General features: G+C 57.5%; 5 protein-coding genes across 5 annotated transcripts in view; 3 read left to right on the forward strand and 2 right to left on the reverse strand.

Moving 5' to 3' along the window:
* The window catches only part of PTSG_05169 (uncharacterized protein), a 7,927-nt gene extending 3,398 nt beyond the window's left edge, over window positions 1-4,529 (forward strand). Inside the window, exons 9-10 of the mRNA XM_004993691.1 lie at window positions 505-1,156; window positions 1,470-4,529. Of these exons, the coding sequence (XP_004993748.1) occupies window positions 505-1,156; window positions 1,470-4,480 (3,663 nt within the window). The 3' untranslated portion in view covers window positions 4,481-4,529. The remainder of the gene's footprint in view (window positions 1-504; window positions 1,157-1,469) is intronic.
* Window positions 4,530-4,833: 304 nt separating this feature from the next.
* PTSG_12269 (uncharacterized protein) lies at window positions 4,834-13,046 on the reverse strand. Its single transcript, XM_004993692.1, has 15 exons — window positions 11,510-13,046; window positions 11,006-11,239; window positions 10,677-10,802; window positions 10,251-10,316; window positions 9,966-10,054; window positions 9,627-9,756; window positions 9,316-9,387; window positions 8,649-9,140; window positions 8,212-8,350; window positions 7,873-7,955; window positions 6,347-7,596; window positions 5,962-6,096; window positions 5,728-5,785; window positions 5,349-5,417; window positions 4,834-5,205 (listed from the first exon to the last, which is right to left on the reverse strand). The coding sequence occupies exons 1-15, from the start codon at window positions 12,857-12,859 to the stop codon at window positions 5,089-5,091; spliced, it is 4,410 nt and encodes a 1,469-aa protein (XP_004993749.1). The 5' UTR covers window positions 12,860-13,046; the 3' UTR covers window positions 4,834-5,088.
* Window positions 13,047-13,212: 166 nt separating this feature from the next.
* PTSG_05173 (uncharacterized protein) lies at window positions 13,213-16,073 on the forward strand. Its single transcript, XM_004993693.1, has 6 exons — window positions 13,213-13,637; window positions 13,860-13,975; window positions 14,223-14,405; window positions 14,692-14,905; window positions 15,084-15,193; window positions 15,492-16,073. The coding sequence occupies exons 1-6, from the start codon at window positions 13,280-13,282 to the stop codon at window positions 15,861-15,863; spliced, it is 1,353 nt and encodes a 450-aa protein (XP_004993750.1). The 5' UTR covers window positions 13,213-13,279; the 3' UTR covers window positions 15,864-16,073.
* A 122-nt stretch (window positions 16,074-16,195) lies between these two features.
* On the reverse strand, window positions 16,196-17,772 carry PTSG_05174 (uncharacterized protein). The gene is made up of 2 exons (XM_004993694.1): window positions 17,359-17,772; window positions 16,196-17,159 (listed from the first exon to the last, which is right to left on the reverse strand). The coding sequence occupies exons 1-2, from the start codon at window positions 17,658-17,660 to the stop codon at window positions 16,433-16,435; spliced, it is 1,029 nt and encodes a 342-aa protein (XP_004993751.1). The 5' UTR covers window positions 17,661-17,772; the 3' UTR covers window positions 16,196-16,432.
* A 327-nt stretch (window positions 17,773-18,099) lies between these two features.
* The window catches only part of PTSG_05175 (uncharacterized protein), a 4,166-nt gene continuing 2,265 nt past the window's right edge, over window positions 18,100-20,000 (forward strand). Inside the window, exons 1-2 of the mRNA XM_004993695.1 lie at window positions 18,100-18,451; window positions 18,639-20,000. The exon at window positions 18,639-20,000 is cut by the window's right edge and continues 77 nt beyond it. Coding sequence (XP_004993752.1) covers window positions 18,671-20,000 — 1,330 coding nt within the window. The 5' untranslated portion in view covers window positions 18,100-18,451; window positions 18,639-18,670. The remainder of the gene's footprint in view (window positions 18,452-18,638) is intronic.

Raw genomic sequence — 20,000 nt, forward strand, 5'->3', positions numbered from 1 at the left:
TTTTTTTTTAACTCCCATCGCCCCCCCATCGTCGTTTTTTTTTTGTGGTGGGGGCGTCCCCCGCCTCCCACATTCTCATCGCCTTTTTTTTTTTTTTTATACAGGTGCTCTTTTTTTTGTGGTAAGGCACCCCCCCGTCCTCCTCTTCCTTCTTATTTTTTTATATTTTTTTCTCACACACACAAAAATATTTATCGCGCGGGTGGGGCTTAGTCGTGCCTTCCACTTTTTTTTTTTTTTTTTCAGCCCCCCCCCGTTTTTTTTTTTTTTTATTTTTTTTATAAAAACAGCACACCCTCCGTGGCTGTTCGCGCGTTCTCCCCCCTACAAGAAGGCTACCCTACCCTACCCTACCCACCACCACCACACACACACACACACACACACACACACACACACACACACACACACACACACACACACACACACACACACACACACACACACACACACACACACACACACAATCGCACAATCGCACAATCACGTAATCGTGCACGAAAGGCGGCCGTCGGTGGTGCGAACATCACAACGGACACGGCTGCACAGGGTGCGGCGCTCGCTGCGTATGCGGGCGCATCTGTTGAGCCGTTCAACTCAACCATCACCCAACAGGAGCAGGCCCTGGGCATCACCTTCAACACCACGGGTCTCGCCGCTGCGCGACAGGAGGCCGAGACGCGCTTCGCCCTGAACCTCGCCATGAACGTAACAACATTCACTGCCGCAGACGTCACAGCGGTGGAGAACGCCTACAGCACAGCCGCCCCCGGCGCCAGCAACGCCTCCGAGGCCGCAGCAACCGTTGTCACCGCTGTTGCTGTCGAATTTCAGCTGGCACAGGCCGCCCTGCCCGCCGTGGTTGAGGCCGTGCTCACGTCCCTGCAGGCACCGTCGCTGCTTTTTCCGGACATTGTCACACTGAACGGGACGGTGCGCCCACTGCCGCGCGGATGGGGCATTGATCGCTTCCCTTGCAGCCGCTCCACGGGCCTGGACGTGTTTCGGGAGGGCGACTTTGACCTTCCATATCGCATGAAGCAGCTGGACCGCATGTCGCGGTACATGTACTACTTCTATACCCTGCCCTACTTCCAGGATGCAGTGGAAGATGCAAACTGTCTCGAGACATCCCTCCTCGCCCCGCTGCGCAACGGTACACCAGTGCACGTGCTTATGTGTGTGTGTGTGTGTGTGTGTGTATGTGTGTTTGTATGTGTGTGTATTTGTTCGTGCTTGTGTGTTGGTGTGCGTGTGCATGAGCATGTGTGCGTGCGCGCATGTGTGGATGTGCAGATGTACCTTTGTCTCTTTGTCTTTTCCTCCCTCCCCTCCTCTTTTCTCTCCTCCTCCCTTCCTCCCTCCCTCCTTCTGCCTGTTTGTGCGTCACCACACCCAACCCCAGTGAGCCTCGCTGCTGATGTCACGCTTATCCTTATTCCTCCACCTCTCCCATTCCGCTTCACCAGGCATCTATTTGGAAGGGCTGCAAAACTACCCGGCGCTGTACCAGCAGATCAACTTTGATGCCATTGCCGCGGCGGAGGCAGCGTATCTCGCCAACGCGGCAGACACAGACGCAGCAGAGCAGGCGGCAAAGGATGCATTTGTGGCCAACGGTTTCTTCATTGGCATCGATGACCCCTTCAATCCCGTCAACCTCACCACCCCAGCAGGGCAGGCGTTCCTCAACACCACCAGCGGCACGACCGTGCTCGACGCCATTGCCCGCGCCGTGGGCACTTCAGCTACATCTGTGGTGCAGGTGGACTCGCAGTTTGTGCAGATTGTGGAGGCGTTTGTTGGCTTTGGGTTCTGGTACCGTCCCACGTATGGGTCGCACCCGCTCGCCACCGCAACGCTCAGCGACGCCGAAATCGTGGCCGTGTACGACAGCGCCATCGCGGCCGCCCCCAACCCCGACATCACGGTTGCGGAGTGCATTGCCGGCAACACGGATGCCAGTACCTTGCAGGGGGACCCCGTGCTCTCGTGCTTCCTCACGTGGTCCGGCCTCAAGCTCCCATACGAGCTGGCGCTCGGCCCGCTCACGTTTGAGAACGCGACGGCGAGCGTGCCCTCTGCCGCGTCCGGCCGCCTGGTGAGCGTGCGGTCGCAGCGCACGGGCGGCAACAACTACAACTCGGAGCACCACGTGTTCCAGGACAGCATTGACGAGCTGCTGGACAAGACGACGACCAAGAGCGAGCGAGAGGCCATCCACCGCCGCTTTGAGCGAGCCGTGGCAGACCACTACGACGCCCTGTGGAAGCGCAACGCGGGCACGGGCTTTGCTGACGGCGAGGAGTTTGAGGACCAGAGGTTCTACTTCACGCTCGAGCGCTCCATTCCAGACACCGTGGCCGAGGCTGGCAAGATTGAGCCGGGCCTGCTGGTGGGCGGGTTTCTGTGCTTGCTGGCGTATGTCATGCTTGTCTCCGCCAACTTCCGCAACGCCATCTACAGCCACGCGTGGATTGCCTTTGCCGGCGTTGTTCTCATCACGGCCTCCACTGCCGCTGCTCTTGGCTTCTCTGCATACTGCGGGATCGATTTCACCCCCATCTCCAGCAACGTCGTACCCTTTGTGGCGCTCGGTGTTGGCATAGACGATGTCTTGGTCATTCTGGCCGCGTTTGGAAACGCGGTCCTGCGGCCCGCCAGCGACCCCGCTGACGTCATCAAGACCACCATGGCCGATGCCGGGCCAAGCGTCTCGTTCACCAGCCTCACCAACTTTGTGGCCTTCTTTATTGCGTCCGCCACCCCCGTGCGCGTTGTGCAGCTCTTCTGCTACCAGATGGTCATCTCCGTCGCTCTCAACTACGTGCTCATCCTCACCGTCTTCGTCCCACTCCTGTACCTCGAGGCTCGCCGCGTGCATGCGCAGAGACCAGAGGCCCTCTGCGTGTGCCACCGCCCCGGCACGCCTGTCCCGAAGCAGGCGCACCCGCTGCTGGACCGCTTCTTCAGCCGCCACATTGGCCGCGTGCTCATGACCACCCCTGCCCGCGTGCTGGTGCTGGTGTGCGCCGCCATCGCCATTGGCCTCTCCATCTGGCAGGTGTTTGACATCCAGCGCGGCGTCCTGTTTTCCAGCGTGGCCACCGAGGACAGCTACCAGTACGATTTTGCCGTGCGCCTGGAGAGCGACTTCACCATGTACAACGGGTACCTGGTCACGGAGTCGGAGGATTTCCCCGCCGCGCAGCAGAACATCCTCAACGCGGTGGCGTCGCTGCAGCAGAGCCCGCGCGTGGCGGACAGCGCCCCCGTCGCCAGCATCTTCTGGCTGCACTCCATGCTGCTGTCGCAGACCGGCAACTCCACGCAGCCCGTTGCGGAGGATGACTTTTACCCGCAGTTCTCCGAGTGGCTCGCCGCGCTCGGCATCACGTTCCTGCCCGATCTGTACTGCATTGACTCGCGGTACGACACCCCCGTCAGCTGCTATGACATTGTCGGCGCGTTTTCCACCCCGCGCGCCTTTGGCTCCAACGCAAACGTGCGCCTAGCTGCGTCGCGCGGGCTGTTCTACATCAGCAACGTGCGCTACCAGGATGACTACCTCGATGCCATTCGCTCCACGCGCAGCTACACGGATGCCGCCAGCGACGCGTACGACAACGAGGACGACCCTGATTACCGCAGCTTTGTCATCTCCTATGTGCACATTTTCTGGGAGCAGTACCTGCACAGCTACCGCGACCTGTATGTTGTTGTTGGCCTGTGCCTGCTCGGCATCTTCGTGGCCACGTTTCTGTTCCAGTTCTCCTTTATCACCTCCCTCCTCCTGTGCATCGTCATCTTCATCGTGGACCTGGAGGTGTACGCGCTGCTGCCTGCGCTCGGGCTCACGCTCAACGCCTTCTCCACCACCAACCTGTGCCTGGCTATTGGCATGGCTGTTGAGTTTACGGCGCACGTGGCCCACCAGTTTCTGACAGAGGCTGGCGAGTCGCGTCCACAGCGCGTGCGGGCGACGCTACGCTTCATGGGCACACCGCTCTTCAACGGCGCCATGTCCTCGCTCATTGCCGTCCTGTTCATTGTCGGCAGCCGCACGGGGTTTATCCGCGACTACTACTTCTCCATGTTCTTTGCCACCATTGTCATTGCGTTTCTGAACGGCATCATCCTCCTGCCCGTGCTGCTGAGTCTCGTTGGACCCGCGCCTCTGGACGAGCGACACAAGGCGGCGCAGGAGCTTGCAGACGACAACGGCAACAACGGCGACGATGCTGGTGGTGGCAAGGCGTACGATGGTGGCGAGCACGGTGGTGTGACGCCCAGCAGCACCATGGAGTTGGTGGGCAAGAGCAGCGACCAGGACACCACGACGGCGCCCTCGTTTTCTGCTGCCGTGGAGAAGCAAGAGCTTGATGAAGAAGAGAAGGCAAAGGAACAGCAAGCGAAGGAACAGCAGCAGAATGGCGACGACGCCGCCAAGCAAGACGTTGTTCATACAGCCATTGTGTGAATGAACATGATGTGCGTGCGTGCGTGTGTGTGTGTGTGTGTGTGTGTGTGTGTGTGTGTGTGTGTGTGTGTGTGTGTGTGTGTGTGTGTGTGTGTGTGTGTGTGTGTGTGTGTGTGACTGTTTGCTTGCGACTGTCGAAATGCCTTTGATTCTGTGAAAACTACATGTCTTGTTTCATCGACCGCATGCGTTTCCTCTGCTTCTGAACATGCATGTGCACACCCCTGTTCACGTGGTGTCCGTGGTTCTGCTTTCCATTCCACCACCAGTTATGACCGCAATACATGAGCACGGCACCGTTCATGGCTGGAGGTGCTGCTGATGATTCAGTCGGTGTGGAGAGAGACGATGCACAGTGATGACCGAGTTTATTGGTTATGGTGCACGTTCAGAACATGGCACTCGCAATTGAATCATCGCATCTTGCTTGCACCTGCACGCAATCAAACTATCTCCACAAGACCACACTCAAGCACACCCACGCAGACACACATACACACTCTGCGCGTGTGCACGCAACCTCACAATGTCTCCTCCACTTCATCTCCATCTCCATCCTCATTCCCGTTCCCCTTCCCCTTCTGCTCGTTCTGCTTCTGTCCTATTGCCTATTGAAACTCGCGTGGAATTTCTTCAATAAGATGTGGGTTGTGCGCCAGCTGCTCGACTTCCTCCAGCCGTAAACTGCTGTGCAGGATGTGCCGCGAAATATCAAGCTTCGTCCCCTGCATGTGCGTATGTGTGTGTGTGCGTAGATGTGTACGTATGTGTGTGTATGTGAACGGGGAAGCATTTGTGTGGCATTACACACAACGCGTGATGTAACCTCAGGCAAGAGGAAGCAAGGGTCGGCGAGTGAGCAACTCACACTCGATTTAAGGCCGAGTCCTTTGGCCAGCATCTTCAAATCGCGGCCCTTCAACTTCAGCAGCTTCTCCTGCGGACATGAAAACATGTGTGTGTGTTATTGTTGTTGTTGTTGTTGTTGTTGTTGTTGTTGTTGTTGTTGTTGTTGTTGTTGTTGTTGTTGTTGTTGTTGTTGTTGTTGTTGTTGTTGTTGTTGTTGTTGTTGTTGTTGTTGTTGTTGTTGAGATGGAGGATTATCGTTGTGCGTGAGATGTGTATGTGTGCGTGTATGGCTGAGGTTGTGACCTTTGAATGGGCGGTCAGGACCCACGCGGCTTGACGCAGGACGCAATGCAATATACAAACACAACAAACAAATAGCATGTGTTAAGACAACGCACCAGGACTTGTGCTCTCGTTGTTGTCTGGAGACCAAGGCGCCCCGCATCCTTTGTGACTCTGCGATCGCACAGCCAAGGGTGAGGATGGGTGATGTTATGCCTTCTTGCGTGCTCTCGCTCTCTCACACACGCACACACACACACACATGCACACGCACGCGCACGCACGCACACACACACACATTCACAAACAGAGCAGAGCAACAGCACTAGATGCAGCCACGCTGGTTGTACCTGCGGTGGATGGCGGACACAGTGCCCGTTGACGTCCAGAATCGGGCGTGGGCGCCGCGATGCGTTCCCTGACGACGCGACAGCACGTGTTGATCAGCACGCTTCGTCATCGTCGTCAGCACGTCAACGAGTGGGCTGGTGCAGGCGGTGGTGGTGGTGGTGGTGCAAGGGAAGAGAAGAAGAAGAAGAAGAAGCAGAGGAAGAGCAGGTGATGGCTGTCATGAGGATTTGGGTGGAGAGAGACAGAACACATGTACACGAGTGGACACATGACACAGGATTCACGGCCTTTGTCACCCAAAAAAAAAAAAAAAAAAGCAAGCGCGAAGATACGAAAGTAAAGGAATGGGGAGCTGTACACAGACATTGAGCACGCCAGGCAAACCTGGTGAGCGCGCGTGCGTGTTCGCGGGCCGCTTCCTCCGGTGTTGTCGATGGGCTGCCATCAACTCGCGCTGAATCTTCAGCAGCGGTCGAAGAAAGAGGAGAGCCTGGAGGTGGTGAAGAAGATGATGCTGGTGCCGTTAAGGAACTGACACTGCTGCTGCTGTTGGTGGCCCACATCGACATCAGCTGATCGTGCAGGCTTTCGCCTTCCACAACTCCACTACCGTGCTGCGGCGCCACCACGTCCTCGCTACCCGTTGTCCCACCACGACTCTCACCCTCTCCGTCACCTCCATCACCGCCAACTCGCTGATCTGCCAACCATTGCGCATCATCGCCACTGGACAGATCGTCCGCCACATCCCCGCCCGTGCCGGTGTCCCTGAGCATTTCGTCTTCTTGCTGGCCACCTGGTGCGGCCTCACCACTTCCTTCGCCCGTGCCCGCCAGCACCTCATGATCCTCACTATTCTCACCATCATCACCACCGTCGTCGCTGCCCTGGTGATGTACGAGCGACTGCTGTTCATCCATCACCTCCTCATCAATTGTCTCACGATGTGTTCCCATGGCCAGTTCGTCCGATCTTGCTGTCCCCACGTCATCCATCCATGCTGTTTCTTCGTGCAGCCGTGACTGCTGCTCTTGCTGCCGTTGCAGCAGGAGCACTTGCTCTTCTCTCCGCCGCAGCGCTTCCTCCTTCTCCTTCAGCTTCAACGTCTCCTTCGCTGCCAGGGCCTCTGTCAGTTCGCTCACAGCCGCGTCGCACGCTTCCGCCATCAGCACAAACGCGTTGGTGTCGGTAACATAGTTGTCACCAACGCCCCACTTGCTCCTCAGCTCATCCACCATGCGCTGGAGCGTGTCGCGGCTGCGCAGTGCAATGTCGTTGTCTGAAGCGAGCGCAAGCACGCCGTTGCACACGCCCAGCACATCCAGCAGCGTGCTGTCACGCACGATTCGGTCAATGTACAGCGTCGACACGCCACGCAGCACCCGCTGCACATGCAGAGCAGCCAGTGCAGCTTCCTCCTTGGTCAGCTTCTTGCCCTTCCTCTTCTTCCCTGACTTCTTCTCAGCTGCTGCTGCTGACGATGATGATGATGATGATGAGGGGGAGGAGGAGGAGGATGAAGTATCCTCACCAGAGGTGTGGTTCAGGTTAACGTCATTATCATCGTGCATGTCCTCCTCGTCCTCGTTCTCTTCTTCCGCCTCAAGTGCCTGCAGCTCCTCGCCGCGTGCAGCCTTGGAGGAGGGGGAAGGGGGGAGGGACAGCGGACACCGATGCACGAAATGAAACGTGGTCGTGGTCAAAGGTGAGGAGGCGACGCGACACGACACAATCAAGCAAATGCACATGAAAACACGCGCGTGTGTGTGTGGTTACATGCAGGTCAACCAAGAACTTACAAACACATGCAAACGTAAAGAGGCGCTTGCACACATGCACACAGGCACTCGGCATATAACACACGCGAATACGATATCTCTTCTCTCTCCATCTCTGTCGCATCGTCGCACCATTTTCTCGAGCTGGCGCTGGGCCATTGCGCGCTGCGTGGCGAGAGATCGGTCACTCGGCGCCTCCGTGATGAACCGATTCGCTGCGAGAGGTGTGTATAGATGTGTGTAGGTGTGTGTAAGTGTGTGTAGGTGTGTGTACGTGTGTGTACGTGTGTGTTTGTGTACGTGAAGGTGTGTGTGTGTGTTTGTGTACGTGTGAACATGTGTGCATATATGTGTGTGTGTTACACACAGAGACAGCGAGCAGGTGCCGTGCTGTCAGTGTTCGCTTGTGTATCTTCGTGGCGTGCTCTATCTGCCATGCGCATCGGGAGGAATCAGCAGCACATGCCGTACCCATATCAAAGTGCGTGCGTTCGGCGAGACTTGACGCCTTGAGTTGCATCACCGGAAAATCGGACCGGTAGCGGAACATGGAGTGGCGGTCGCGTCCTGTCAGCATCGAAAACGCCCTGTGCTCCGTCACGCCCATGTTCTTTGTGTGCGCACACATGACACGGGGAGAATGCATTAATGGGTGCCAAGCAAACACGTGCGTGTGTATGTCACATGGGGCACAAAACCAATACTGCCACTCGCAGACAGACGCATGCACGAATGTGCACCACCTCAGTCTTGATGCAGCCATACAACGACAACTGCCTGTCCATCCACGCACACACGCACACACACAAAAAAAAAAAACACGCACACACGCACGCACTCAACCACATAAGTCCAACTCCCCCTGCAATCCATTTCCCCCCCCCCCCCCCTTTTGAGCGTCACCGCACCTTTGCGGCGAATGCGAGGTTGGCCATGTCGGCCGGCGAAAAGCGCAGGAAGCCGCTGATCTCTGGGAATACCGGCTTGTTGTCCACAAACTCCACCCGCACACCCTCCTCTGTGACCAGCACAGTTGAGCGAGCGTGGTCACCACCAACATCATCCACATCATCCACATCAGCATCACTCTCATCATCGTCATCGCCATGCAGAGTACTGCGATCACTGCTACTCGCCGCTTCGCCATCCAGCGACCCCTTGTGTCCAGCCACCTCCCTGTCCCGCGCGCCCTTGTCCAGCGTGTCCGCCTCTGTCCTCTCCTCCTTGGCGAGCCGGCGCAGCTCCCGTTCATCAAAGAGATCGCGCATCGCTGCTCGGTCGAGCACGGTTCTGTCGAGGATGGTGCCGCTCGTCACGCCCGCGTTGTATGCGTCCGTCATGTGCACGGCAGCGCGCCGCATGCGCAGCAGCCGCAGCACCGCAGCCAGGTACGGCCCAGCCTGGCGATGGTGGTGATATGATGATGGTGATGATGCGGTGGTGGTGAGTGTCAAGAATTGATGACCAACAAGGCAACAGGGGGAATGGGTGCCCGGACCACAAGGATCGCAATCGTTACGGCAAAGGCCACCACCAACTTTTCATGTTATCACCGTGCATGTGCTCGCGTCACACCTGGTGTGGACGGTGGTCTGCGTCGACGCGTCCAAGCGACCACGCAATGACGCCGAGCGCTGCTGTCGGGGCCTGACGCACGACAATGACGATGACAGCGGTAGTGGTGAGAGTGGGATTGAGGAGGAGCCGGGCTCTTCTGACTATGAGTGTGGGCGTATCATCTCAAAGGGGAAGCACAGCCATAGACACACACAGACACATACAGACACACACACACACACACGTTTGCACACGTGCACGAATTCTTTCAACTATCACACACACACACACATATACACACACACACACACACAAAGGAACATGTGTACCTCGTCCACGTGCTCGAGTGCGGTTTCGACGACGGGCGCGAGAAGAGCGCAGCAGTCACTGCTGTCGCTGACATGTGTTGCCATCAGCGCCACCGCCGCCAACGTCGTGTGGTTCTCGAGTTCAGGCACCCTGTTGCGTGTGCGCAAATGAAGAGGGGGGTCGTGTGTGCGTGTGCGTATGTGAATTACAGATCAAGTGCAGTGGAGGCAATATCCGTCTATCGAATGAGACGCAGAAAGTGTGACATGAGAGCACGCTCAAGCAATCATCCAACACAAAGACACACACACACACGCGGACACAGACGCACACACACACACACACAGAGGCCCACTGACAGCATCTGGGGTGCGTCCTGGCGGGCAACAAACGCGGCGACGGCGGTGCCAATCAGCTGCCGCTGGGAGGCGGGAGGCCGCGTGTAGTCCTGTGATGGCGATGGTGTTGGTGATGATGGTGGCGTGATTGATGTGTGATTGGTGGTGGTGGTGCAGAATGTGAAGGTGTGATTGATGCAATGGCATAAGGTGCGGTGTTGTGCCATCGAGCAACGAACACGATGATGAAAATCACAGGTATGCACCAGATGTCGCACGCGCATTCACCGAAACACCCGTGCGCACCTGTGCAGCCACTTTGACGGCGAGGGCGAGATTGCGAATGCATTCCACATCCACTGTATGCGCAGCCTATGTTGGGTTGTTTGTGTTGGAGGCGAAAGGGAGGTCATGACGACAGTGGTGGAGGAAGGATTAGGGTGCTCGTGGCCAAGAGCATACAGTGTCGCTCCGTGCGTGACACACACGCACACAAACACAAGCACATGTGTGGACACGGATGCAAATTAACATGCGCATACATGTTACACGCACGCACACACACGCACACACACACACACACACTCTCTCTCTCTCTCACCCACACCCACACCCCCACACACACTCACACACATAAACACACACACGCTCTCTCACACTCACACATATACACACCCACACCCACACACACGTACACGCACACACACACACACACACAGCGTCAACCCCAACCTTCCTGGAGGTGGAGATGTGGCGGTCAAATGCTTCAAAGATTAGCGGGCTGTCAAGGTGGAAGATGGAGTGTAGAAGAGCAGACTGCGCCAACACACGCACGCGTTCATCGCCACCCGCGCGCGTCTGAACAGTGACAGATGCATTGATGCGTTGATGTACGGCCACGCGTGAGCGAAAGAGTGCATGTGCCAACTGTTTCACTAGATGCAAATAAGCACGCAGACAATACAACCCACCCAAACGACACACAATACACAGCACCCCCTCCCCCCAATGAACAAACCAACCATCTCCCTCATCACATCACAACGGGCGTCAGCGGTCACCTGTGCGGTGTCATCGGACACATCATCCACATCATCCACAAAGTCGTCAATGTCATCAACGTCATCAACAGCGTCGTCGGCGTGTCCGGGTGGGCCGTGCTCAAGGGCGGACTGCGCACCAAACGCTGCTGTCATGACGCCCTCCAGCAGGCGCTGCATGGCGCGACGAAGTTCAAGACACGACCGCAGCTCTGCGAGCACACCCGTGCTCACATGGCCCCGGTCCCGCCGGCTCTGGTGGCGTTGGGAGCGCATTGAGAGGGGGAGCGTGTATTGGGCAGTAGTGGTATTTGTGGTGGTGTTTGTGGTGGTGTTGTGTTGAATGAAAGGTAGGTGTGAACGCCGCAGTTGCGCCCAAAACAGACACAGCATCACAACCCTCAACACTCAAGCCAGTCAGCTCCGCAAGCAACGCCATCCATTATCACCACCACCACCACCACCACCTCCTCCTCCTCCACCACCACCATAATCACCATGATCAACATGATCGCCATCGCTCACCATGAGGAGGTTGATGACGGCCGACTGGACGCTGGACGCATCATCGAGCGCAACGCTGCGTGTGGCCGCCAGCTGCTGGCACAGGACTGCAAACCCGCGATGGCGCAGCACCTTGTGCCACACGCGCGGAGAGATGCGGGCAAGGCCTGCAAGGGCAGCGGCAAGCACGCGCGCATCCAGACTGGCGTCAACACCAGCAATGCGGCGGTGATAGGAGAGGACGTCGAGTATCGACCGCAGACGGAGGGCAAGTACGTGGCGGTTGCGCTGCTGCTCCTCCGCCGTGCTGGGCGCCGGGATGGTCTCCATGTGGATGGCGGTGTTGAGCGCACGCATCTTCTGCGCAACCACATCAAACGCGTCGCGCGAATACGGATGCGAGGAATACGCGGATTGCGACGATTGGGTTGCAGGGGACGACGGTGAGAAGGATGAAATCGATGATGGCGACGGCCATGACGGTAGAGGCTGGTGCTGTGGCTGGTGTTGGTTCTGTTCTCGCTCCTGGTGAAGCCGCTGCGTGATGTTCACGTGGCTCGGAGGCTGATGCTCATGCTGCTCACCGCCACCGACATCATCATCAGCGTCAAAGTTGTTGTAATCGCCGTCCTCATCGCTGAAATGACGCAAGTCTTGCTCCAATTCATCGGGGGTCACGCCGTACATGGCATAGTGCTCGTTATCTTCCTCCTGCTGTTCATCAGGGCTGCCCCACGCTGACGCAGATGCACTGGAGGTCACTGGTGGCGACGCTGCAGTTTGGTTTTTGCTGCTGTCACTGTCACTGTCGCCGTCGTGGTTTTGCGTCTGGGCGGCCGCCATCTGCTGCACCATGCTCTGCAGCATGCCTGGTGCTGCTGATGTTGATGTTGAAGCTGGTGAAATTGACCCTGTGTTTGACGCGGTTGTAGTTGATGCTTCTGCAGTTGAGATGGTCTGTGAGGGCAGGCGGCTGGCGGCGTCAGACGAGGAGGTCGTGGAAGCAGACGTTGTCGTGGAGTCGACAAGGGGCTGAGCTATGGTATCTGGCAGCAAGGCCCATCCCGAGCGCCCGCCTGTCATGCGAACGCAGAACCAATTTTCTCCATCCACGACGCGAGACTCCAGAAGGGACATGTATGGCTGGTCTGCTGGCCGAACGACGCCCACCCTGAGAGCAGATCGCGACGGCTGCTCCCTCAGCGCAACTTTCACTTGCTGTGAAGGCTGGTGCTGGTCTTGTGCGAGGACACGGCGACCTGTGTGTGCGTGCCGCCTGCAATGGCGGTGGGACGCTCGCCGTCCATGCCTGATTCGCAGCACTTGCTGCGTCACCTGCGACGGGTCTCGCAGCTTCCTCCACAACGACATCACAATGCTTGGATAGGTGTGCGTGTGTGGTGAATGTGTGTGTGTGTGTGTGTGTGTGTCTGTGTGTCTGTGTGTGTCTGTGTGTGTGTCTGTGTGTGTGTGTGTCTGTGTGTGTGTGAGCACGTTGCGCTGTGTTGTTGGGCTGCTTCGCGCAACGTGGGTTGTTGGCGATTGGTAGAAGATGCGAGTGAATTTTCTACAGGCAATTGCCGAAACCGACAGCAGCCACCAACTGCACAGCTCCAATCTCCACAAGCACCAAGCACAGGCACCAAGCAGCCTTTTTGCTTCTTGCCCCTCGACGCACACAACACAACACCACCCTCCCTCTCCCTCCCCCCCCCCCCCCTTCTCTCTCCGTCCTCCTTCTCCGTCCTCCGACCTACCTACACACACGCCCGCAGCGCGTGTCTTGGCGAGATGGCTCGGCACATATCGGTGACGATTGCAAGGGAGATGGAGGAGCAGCTGACCGCTGTGGAAAACCATCTCCGAAACAACGTGCATGTGCACAACTTGGTGGTGATCCACACCAGCGACAACTCGTTGTTCCGCTTCCAGGCAACGAACCGGCGCGCCCGCGAATGCATTGAGGCCTTACAGCGGCTCGGCGTTGGCCACGCCTTTGGCTCCATGGAGATTATGGACGTCAAGTCTGTGATTCCCCGCATCTCCAATCACCCGACCATGGTGCGCGGGCAGAAGAAGCAGCGCGAGTACAACCCCACCAACTCCCTCACCCTCGAGGAAATCTACGAAACGGTCGAAAAGGGCTACCGTAAGTGTGTGTGTGTGTGTGTGTGTGTGTGTGTGTGTGTGTGTGTGTGTGTGTGTGTGTGTGTGTGTGTGTGTGTGTGTGTGTGTTTTCGACGCTACCTACTCCCTTTGGCTATGCCCGCTTTGCTGCTGGCTGGTGTGCGTAGCCACTTCGTCTCGCTTGACTTGAACTGACCTTTGTTTGTTGTCCTCTGCTCATCGCTGCACCTGCGCCTGCGCATAGACTTGACGTTTGAGTACTTGGGCATGTGCTCTGCGGCCTCGATTGTGTGTGCGGTGGGCCTCGTCACAAATAGCGACCCGTCTGTCGTTGCCAGCATGCTTCTCTCCCCTCTCATGGTATGGCCGTCTTCCTTCGCCACAACACGGTGTTTCCTAGTGGTCACACACACACGCACGCACTTGTGCTTTTGCTCACCCCCACGCACATTCACACATTCACACACACACACACACACACACTTGTGCTTTTGCTCACCCCCACGCACATACACACATTCACACACACGCACATACACACATTCACACACACACACACACTCGCATGCACACTCCCGCACGCACACTCTCTGTGGACATTGCTCAGGGCCCAATTCTGGGGATCACGCTTGGCACGGCGTGCATGGACTGGGGCGTGACGCTCAAAGCGCTGCGGAATGAACTGATTGGCGTACTGCTCACGCTTGCATTTGGCATCATTACTGGGTTCATCGTCAGCTTCTATGGCGAGGAGGAGTGGGAGACGGACCAGATGCAATCGCGCGGCACGGTACGGAAGTGTCGTCGCCTTGTTGTGCTTTGTCGTGACATGCTATGTTGCGTTACGTCCTGTCTATTCATCCATTCCATCCATTCATCCATTCCATCCATTCCCTCCATTCACCCACCCACCCATTCATCCACCTATCCAGCCACCTATGTTGCTCCTTTGACTTGTTTTTGTCTCCGCTTGCCGTCATCCACTCACATCCAAGCACGCGTGTGCGTATGCGTATGCACATGTGCCCGCTCACCCTTCGCCCCTGCTCGCTCCTCTTCGTCCACAACACGCGCAGGTTGGCGGCCTGGCCCCCGGCGTTCTGATTGCGCTACCGTGCGGCGTTGCGCTTGCCATCTCCGTCACCTCTGCAGACAGCACCATTCTGGTCGGTGTCGCTATTGCCGCTGCCCTCCTCCCGCCCATTGTCAACGCGGGCCTTGAGTTTGCCTTTGGGCTCGTCAAGGAGCTGCCCCTCACGCCAGAGCAGGAGCCCAGGCACCTCAAGCATGGTGAGACAGCGGTGGTGGTGGTAATAGTGGTGGTTTTGTTTGGATGTGTGTGTGTATGTGTGTCAATGTGTGTGATCAACATCCACACCATCCTCCAGTCACACTTCATCATCATCATCATCATCATCATCATCATCATCATCATCATCATCATCATCATGCTTTGTACGGTCACCAGCCGCCAACAGCTTCCTGCTGTTTCTGCTCAACTGGATTGCCATCTACTTTGGCTGTCTCCTCGTCTTTGCGGTCAAGCGCGTGCAGCCCCGCATCTACCACGCTAAACCGGTCAGGGAGAGAGAGTGTGTGTGTGTGTGAGTGTGTGTGTGTGTGTCTGTGTCTGTGTGTCTGTGTCTGTGTCTGTGTGTGTCTGTGTGTCCGTCTTGTCTGTCCGTATTGATTGTCCGTCTTGTCTGTCCGTCTTGTCTGTCCGTCTTGTCTGTCCGTCTTGTCTGTGCGCGTTCGTCTGTCTGACCCACATCTCTTCATGCGCACGTTTCTATCACCACTACATAACCTCTTAACTCCCACCATGCTCATCCCCGCCCCCCCAAAAAAAAAAAACCACCACTGCCACCACCGTTAGCGCGCGGAGACGATCCGGGCGCTGGCTGATGCGCCCCTGCCACCACCATCATCATCACTGGCCACCAACACCGCTGACGGCGACACCCGCGCTGCTGCTGTTGCTGGTGGTGGTGCTGCGACGGTCACGCTCCTGTACTCCGACGACGACGATGATGATGATGATGATGGTGATGGTGATGGTGACGGTCACAACGATGGTGTCAACGATGGTGTCAACGGGCATTCCACTGCACACGGCGGTGCCATACGCCAACACCGCCACCGTGGTGATGGCCGCACGAGGGGGTCGGCGCTGCGCGTGACGACTGTGACGACAGAGCACACGCCGCTGCTGCGGGACGCAGACACCAGCAGGGACGTCGTCTTGTGACACGCAACACCATTCATCGTGTCGAATGCGATTTCATCAGCAACCGAGAGGGAGGGGGGATTTTGCTTGCTTGGGTTGTTCGTATTGTTTGGATTGTGCCCTGGCTGTGTTCGCGTGGTCCATGGGTGTTTTGCTTCGTGTTACGCTCGCTCTTCTTGCTGCCAGATTGGTGACTAGGTTCGTTTTCGTGTGACTACAACACAACTGCAGTCAACACGCTCAACGCCAGAAAAAAATTGGGGGGGGGGGCAAGGGAGGGGAGAGACACTTGGGCACTAACGCGCGCGCGCGCACACACACACACACACACACACACACACACACACACACACACACACACACACACACACACACACACACACACACACCGAGCAAGCGAAAGCGAACAGAGCAGCGCCAGAAGAGTGGCGGGACATGATGTGGGTGTAACGTGTTGGTGAAGACGACACGGCACAACAAAAACAGCGGGTGATGTGATGACATCAAAAGGCAAACAAAAAAGAGCCGCGGGGCGAGCACACACGTGCGGGGCGGCGGCAGGAGGCGTGGAGCAGCAGCACGGGCCGTGCTTAGTGCTGCGTGGGCCTGAACTCCATGGACCATGGGCAGTCAGCCGGGTCCACGCACAAGGGCGCGTGAGAGACGACCTTGGCCGTCGACACGTCCACGCCAACAATGTCAAAGGGGGCGGTCTGGTTGTTGGACGACTGGAACTGCGCATAGATGACGCCGCTGCGCGAGTCGACGGTGACAATGTTGCCGTTGATGACGGAGTAGCCGGGCACGACGCCGATGCGGGACACGCTGCCCGTGTTGGTGTTGAGGCGCAGGAGGGTGCGGGCGCCCTTGCTGGCGTCGTAGCCAAAGCCAATCATCTGCTCGCGCTGGATGTCGTAGGAGAGGGTGTAGATGCCGTTGGTGTCTGGCTCCTTGATTGTCTTCTTGAGCGTGCCCGTGATGGCGTCAAAGCCCAGCAGGTCGAGCGAGATCTCGCCCGAGCTGTTGGCGGCAAACTGCAGCCAGACGAGGTTGTTGGTCTGGTCAAAGGCGTGCGCGCCACCGAGCACGTTGATGTAGCCGCAGTCGGCGAGGTGCTTTGTGGCGCCGGTGCGTGGGTTGACGCGGAAGAGGTGATGCTTGTTGTCGGCCTGGAGCCCGAGGCAGAAGACCTCGCCGTTGCTCTCGTCGACGTCCACGGCCTCGCCCACGCCAATCAGCGCGGAGCTCACAAACGGCAGCTTCACCTTGTTGGCGATGGTGCCCTTCACCACATCGATTCCAATCAGATCAATCTCCCTGTGTGTGAGAGTGTGAGCGTGAGATTGTGTGTGTGTGTGTGTGTGCGCGCGCGCGTGCGGTTGTGTGCGGTTGTGTGCGTTTGTGTGTGTCGGTGTATGTGACAACATTGGCTTGTGGGATCGAGGAAGCAAGGTGCGACGCACAAGACACGTTTTACATGACAGGCGTGCGCACGCATCTCACACCCGCAACTCACTGGTTTGTGAGGTTGAAGCCAAGCATGTAATAGATGCCCCTGAGCGTGTCCATGGAGGCGAGGTTCTGGGCCTGCGCTTCGTCAGGCAGGGGAGCAGAGACGGGAGTGGTCTTGCCGGTTGCTGGGTCAATCGTGACAAACCCAAGTGTGGAGTTGATGCCGTACATAATACCATCGGGTGCAGCGAAAGCTCTGATCGCTGCTGTTGTTGGCGCTGCGCCGCACGCCAGCACAACACCAACGACAACGGCGGCCAGCGTCGTCGCCGCCACTGGCGCTCCTTTCATCAGCTTCATCATCATCGACCTGCTTGCTTGTCTTCGCTCTCTTGCTTGCTTTGCTTGTTTGTCTTGTTGCTCTTGTCTTCCTTCTTGTTGGCTGGCGCTGTTGTTTTGGTTGTGGAGAATTGATGAATATCTTATGCAATAATTCTAGCCCAACGAATTTCACGTGTCGTTTTTCAACAATAATCGTCATCGACTATATTCAGTTGTTGGATATTTTGTGATGTCGTAATGCAATTTGTGTTTGCCCGATTCGCCACCACGATTCGCCACGATTCGCCACGATTCGCCACGATTCGCCACGATTCGCTGCTGTCCTTCCTGCCCTCCTTTGTGGTGGCGGAATGTGGGTGCACAACATGCAGCAAGCAGGGCCGTTGCTGCGCGAAGCATGCGGCTGCCGTGCATAGCTTCCATGCCAGTCGTGGTGCAAGACAACCAGCAAGGGAGGGGTGACGGTGGAACGGCGCTGGTTGGCTGGCCACACCACAACAACAATACACGCGGCGGCGTGCTGACCCTGAACGCGACCTTGCTTGAGCGAGCACTGCTGTTCCTTGCACCAGTCATCAACTGCAAGAGCGAGAGAGAGTGTGTGTGTGATAGTGTGCATGTGAGCGTGAGTGAGTGTGTCCTTTGACAAACGCTTTCGGACAAGCCAACCTGCAACAACAGCGCATACACCGCCACAGCATAGCACACCGCCACATACATACAAACATACAAACACACAACCACACGCCCATCTGCGTGAATCTTGCATCGGACAAGCAGACACAACAACCAAACGAGCCACAACATCAAGCAAGGTGCGTGTGTCTGTGTGTGCCTGTGTGTGCCTGTGTGTGTGTGTGTTAAGGTTATCACATGCGGCTTGGACCACAATCACATGCCCGTGTCATTTCATCGCCCTTGCTCGCACCTCACACACGCACACGCAAACACGCACGCACACGAACACAACACAACAACACAATACAACACAACACAACACAGAGCACATTCATTTCAACGTCACACAATTTGGCATGAGATTGCTGGTGGCTGTCGCCCCAGCGGTAGCACGACTGCTACTGCTGCTCGCGCTTGCGCTCGCGCCATGCACAGTGGTGGTGCAAGCGCTGGCCCAGGACGTGCAAAAGGAGGTGGTGGCCCAGGGCCTGCTGATCCCCACAGGGGCGCGCGTGCTGCCGGACCAGAAGCGCGTCATCATTGTGGAGCAGGTTGGCACCTTGCAGATCCTGGACCTGACCACCAACGCCAAGCAGACGTACATGACCATGAGCAACATCAACGCCAACGGCGAGAAGGGCCTCATGGACTGCATCCTCGACCAGGACTTTGAAACGAACAACTACTTCTACTGCTACTTCAGCCCCATTGCCCCCGAGGGCGTGCGCATCTCCCGCTTTACGCACGTGCAGAACGCCGGCGGCGCGTCAAGCCGCGGCGACATCAACTCCGAGTTTGTCGTCTGGCAGGGCGAGCAGCCGTACACGGGCGCAGACTACGCCTTTGGCACGGTGCACTATGGCGGGCAGCTGAGCTGGGGGCCCAACGGCCTGCTGTATGCAACGCTCGGTGATGAGACAAAGCGTGAGTGGGTGCAGTCCAACAGCAACGAGAACGGTGACCCGCGCCACAACGGCTGCATCATCCGTGTGCACAAGGACGGGCAGATCCCCGCCGACAACTTTGGCCACGCGCGCGGCGTGCCCGGGTGCTGGGCATATGGGCTGCGTAACGGGTTCCGGTCGTCCTGGGACATCCCCACAGGCCGCTTCTTCATTGCAGAGGTGGGTGGGAACGAATTCGCGCCCGACTACGACAACGCATGGGAGGACATCCACGTGCTCACGCCAAGCAGCAACGGCGAGAACCTCGGCTGGCCGCTGTGCGCGGGGCCTTGCGACAACCCACAGTTCCCCACCTGCAGCTGCGCAACAACCAACAACCCCATCTACACGTACGAACACACCGCCGCGCAGCGCGGGTGCGTCGTGGGCGGGTACGTGTACCGTGACAACGGCTTCCCGCAGGAGTACAAGGGCTCGTTCGTCTTTGGCGACTACGTGCGAAACTTTGTGCAGCTGCTGCAGTTTGGAGCGGACGGGAAGGTTGCCAACGTGAAACACCTGGACGACCTGGCGGGCCCCATTTCCATTGCGCCAGGCAACGACGGCTCCATCTTCGTGACCACCATTGCAGGCCAGCTTATCCGCTACTCGTACACGGGCGACCTTGGTGGCGTCACCACCACCACCACCACCACTGCCGCCGCCACCGACCCCGTCACCACAATGAACCCAATCACCACACCGGACCCAATTACAACACAGGGCGGTGGCGGTGGTGGTG

Source organism: Salpingoeca rosetta, assembly GCF_000188695.1.
Source record: "Salpingoeca rosetta unplaced genomic scaffold supercont1.12, whole genome shotgun sequence".
NCBI classification, from domain to species: Eukaryota; class Choanoflagellata; order Craspedida; family Salpingoecidae; genus Salpingoeca; species Salpingoeca rosetta.

Bases quoted from the DNA above. Each gene is read 5' to 3' on its own strand.
- PTSG_12269 (XM_004993692.1), bottom strand. From the start codon at position 12,859: ATGTCGTTGTGGAGGAAGCTGCGAGACCCGTCGCAGGTGACGCAGCAA. The intron at 6,097-6,346 runs GTTTGCCTGGCG...CGCCTGCACCAG, and splicing joins CACGCACGCGCGCTCACCAG to CCCACTCGTTGACGTGCTGA. The intron at 5,418-5,727 runs GTGCGTTGTCTT...TCATGTCCGCAG, and splicing joins CAACGAGAGCACAAGTCCTG to GAGAAGCTGCTGAAGTTGAA.
- PTSG_05173 (XM_004993693.1), top strand. From the start codon at position 13,280: ATGGCTCGGCACATATCGGTGACGATTGCAAGGGAGATGGAGGAGCAG. The intron at 13,638-13,859 runs GTAAGTGTGTGT...GCCTGCGCATAG, and splicing joins AACGGTCGAAAAGGGCTACC to ACTTGACGTTTGAGTACTTG. The intron at 14,906-15,083 runs GTGAGACAGCGG...TACGGTCACCAG, and splicing joins GCCCAGGCACCTCAAGCATG to CCGCCAACAGCTTCCTGCTG.
- PTSG_05174 (XM_004993694.1), bottom strand. From the start codon at position 17,660: ATGATGATGAAGCTGATGAAAGGAGCGCCAGTGGCGGCGACGACGCTG. The intron at 17,160-17,358 runs GTGAGTTGCGGG...TCTCACACACAG, and splicing joins GGCTTCAACCTCACAAACCA to GGAGATTGATCTGATTGGAA.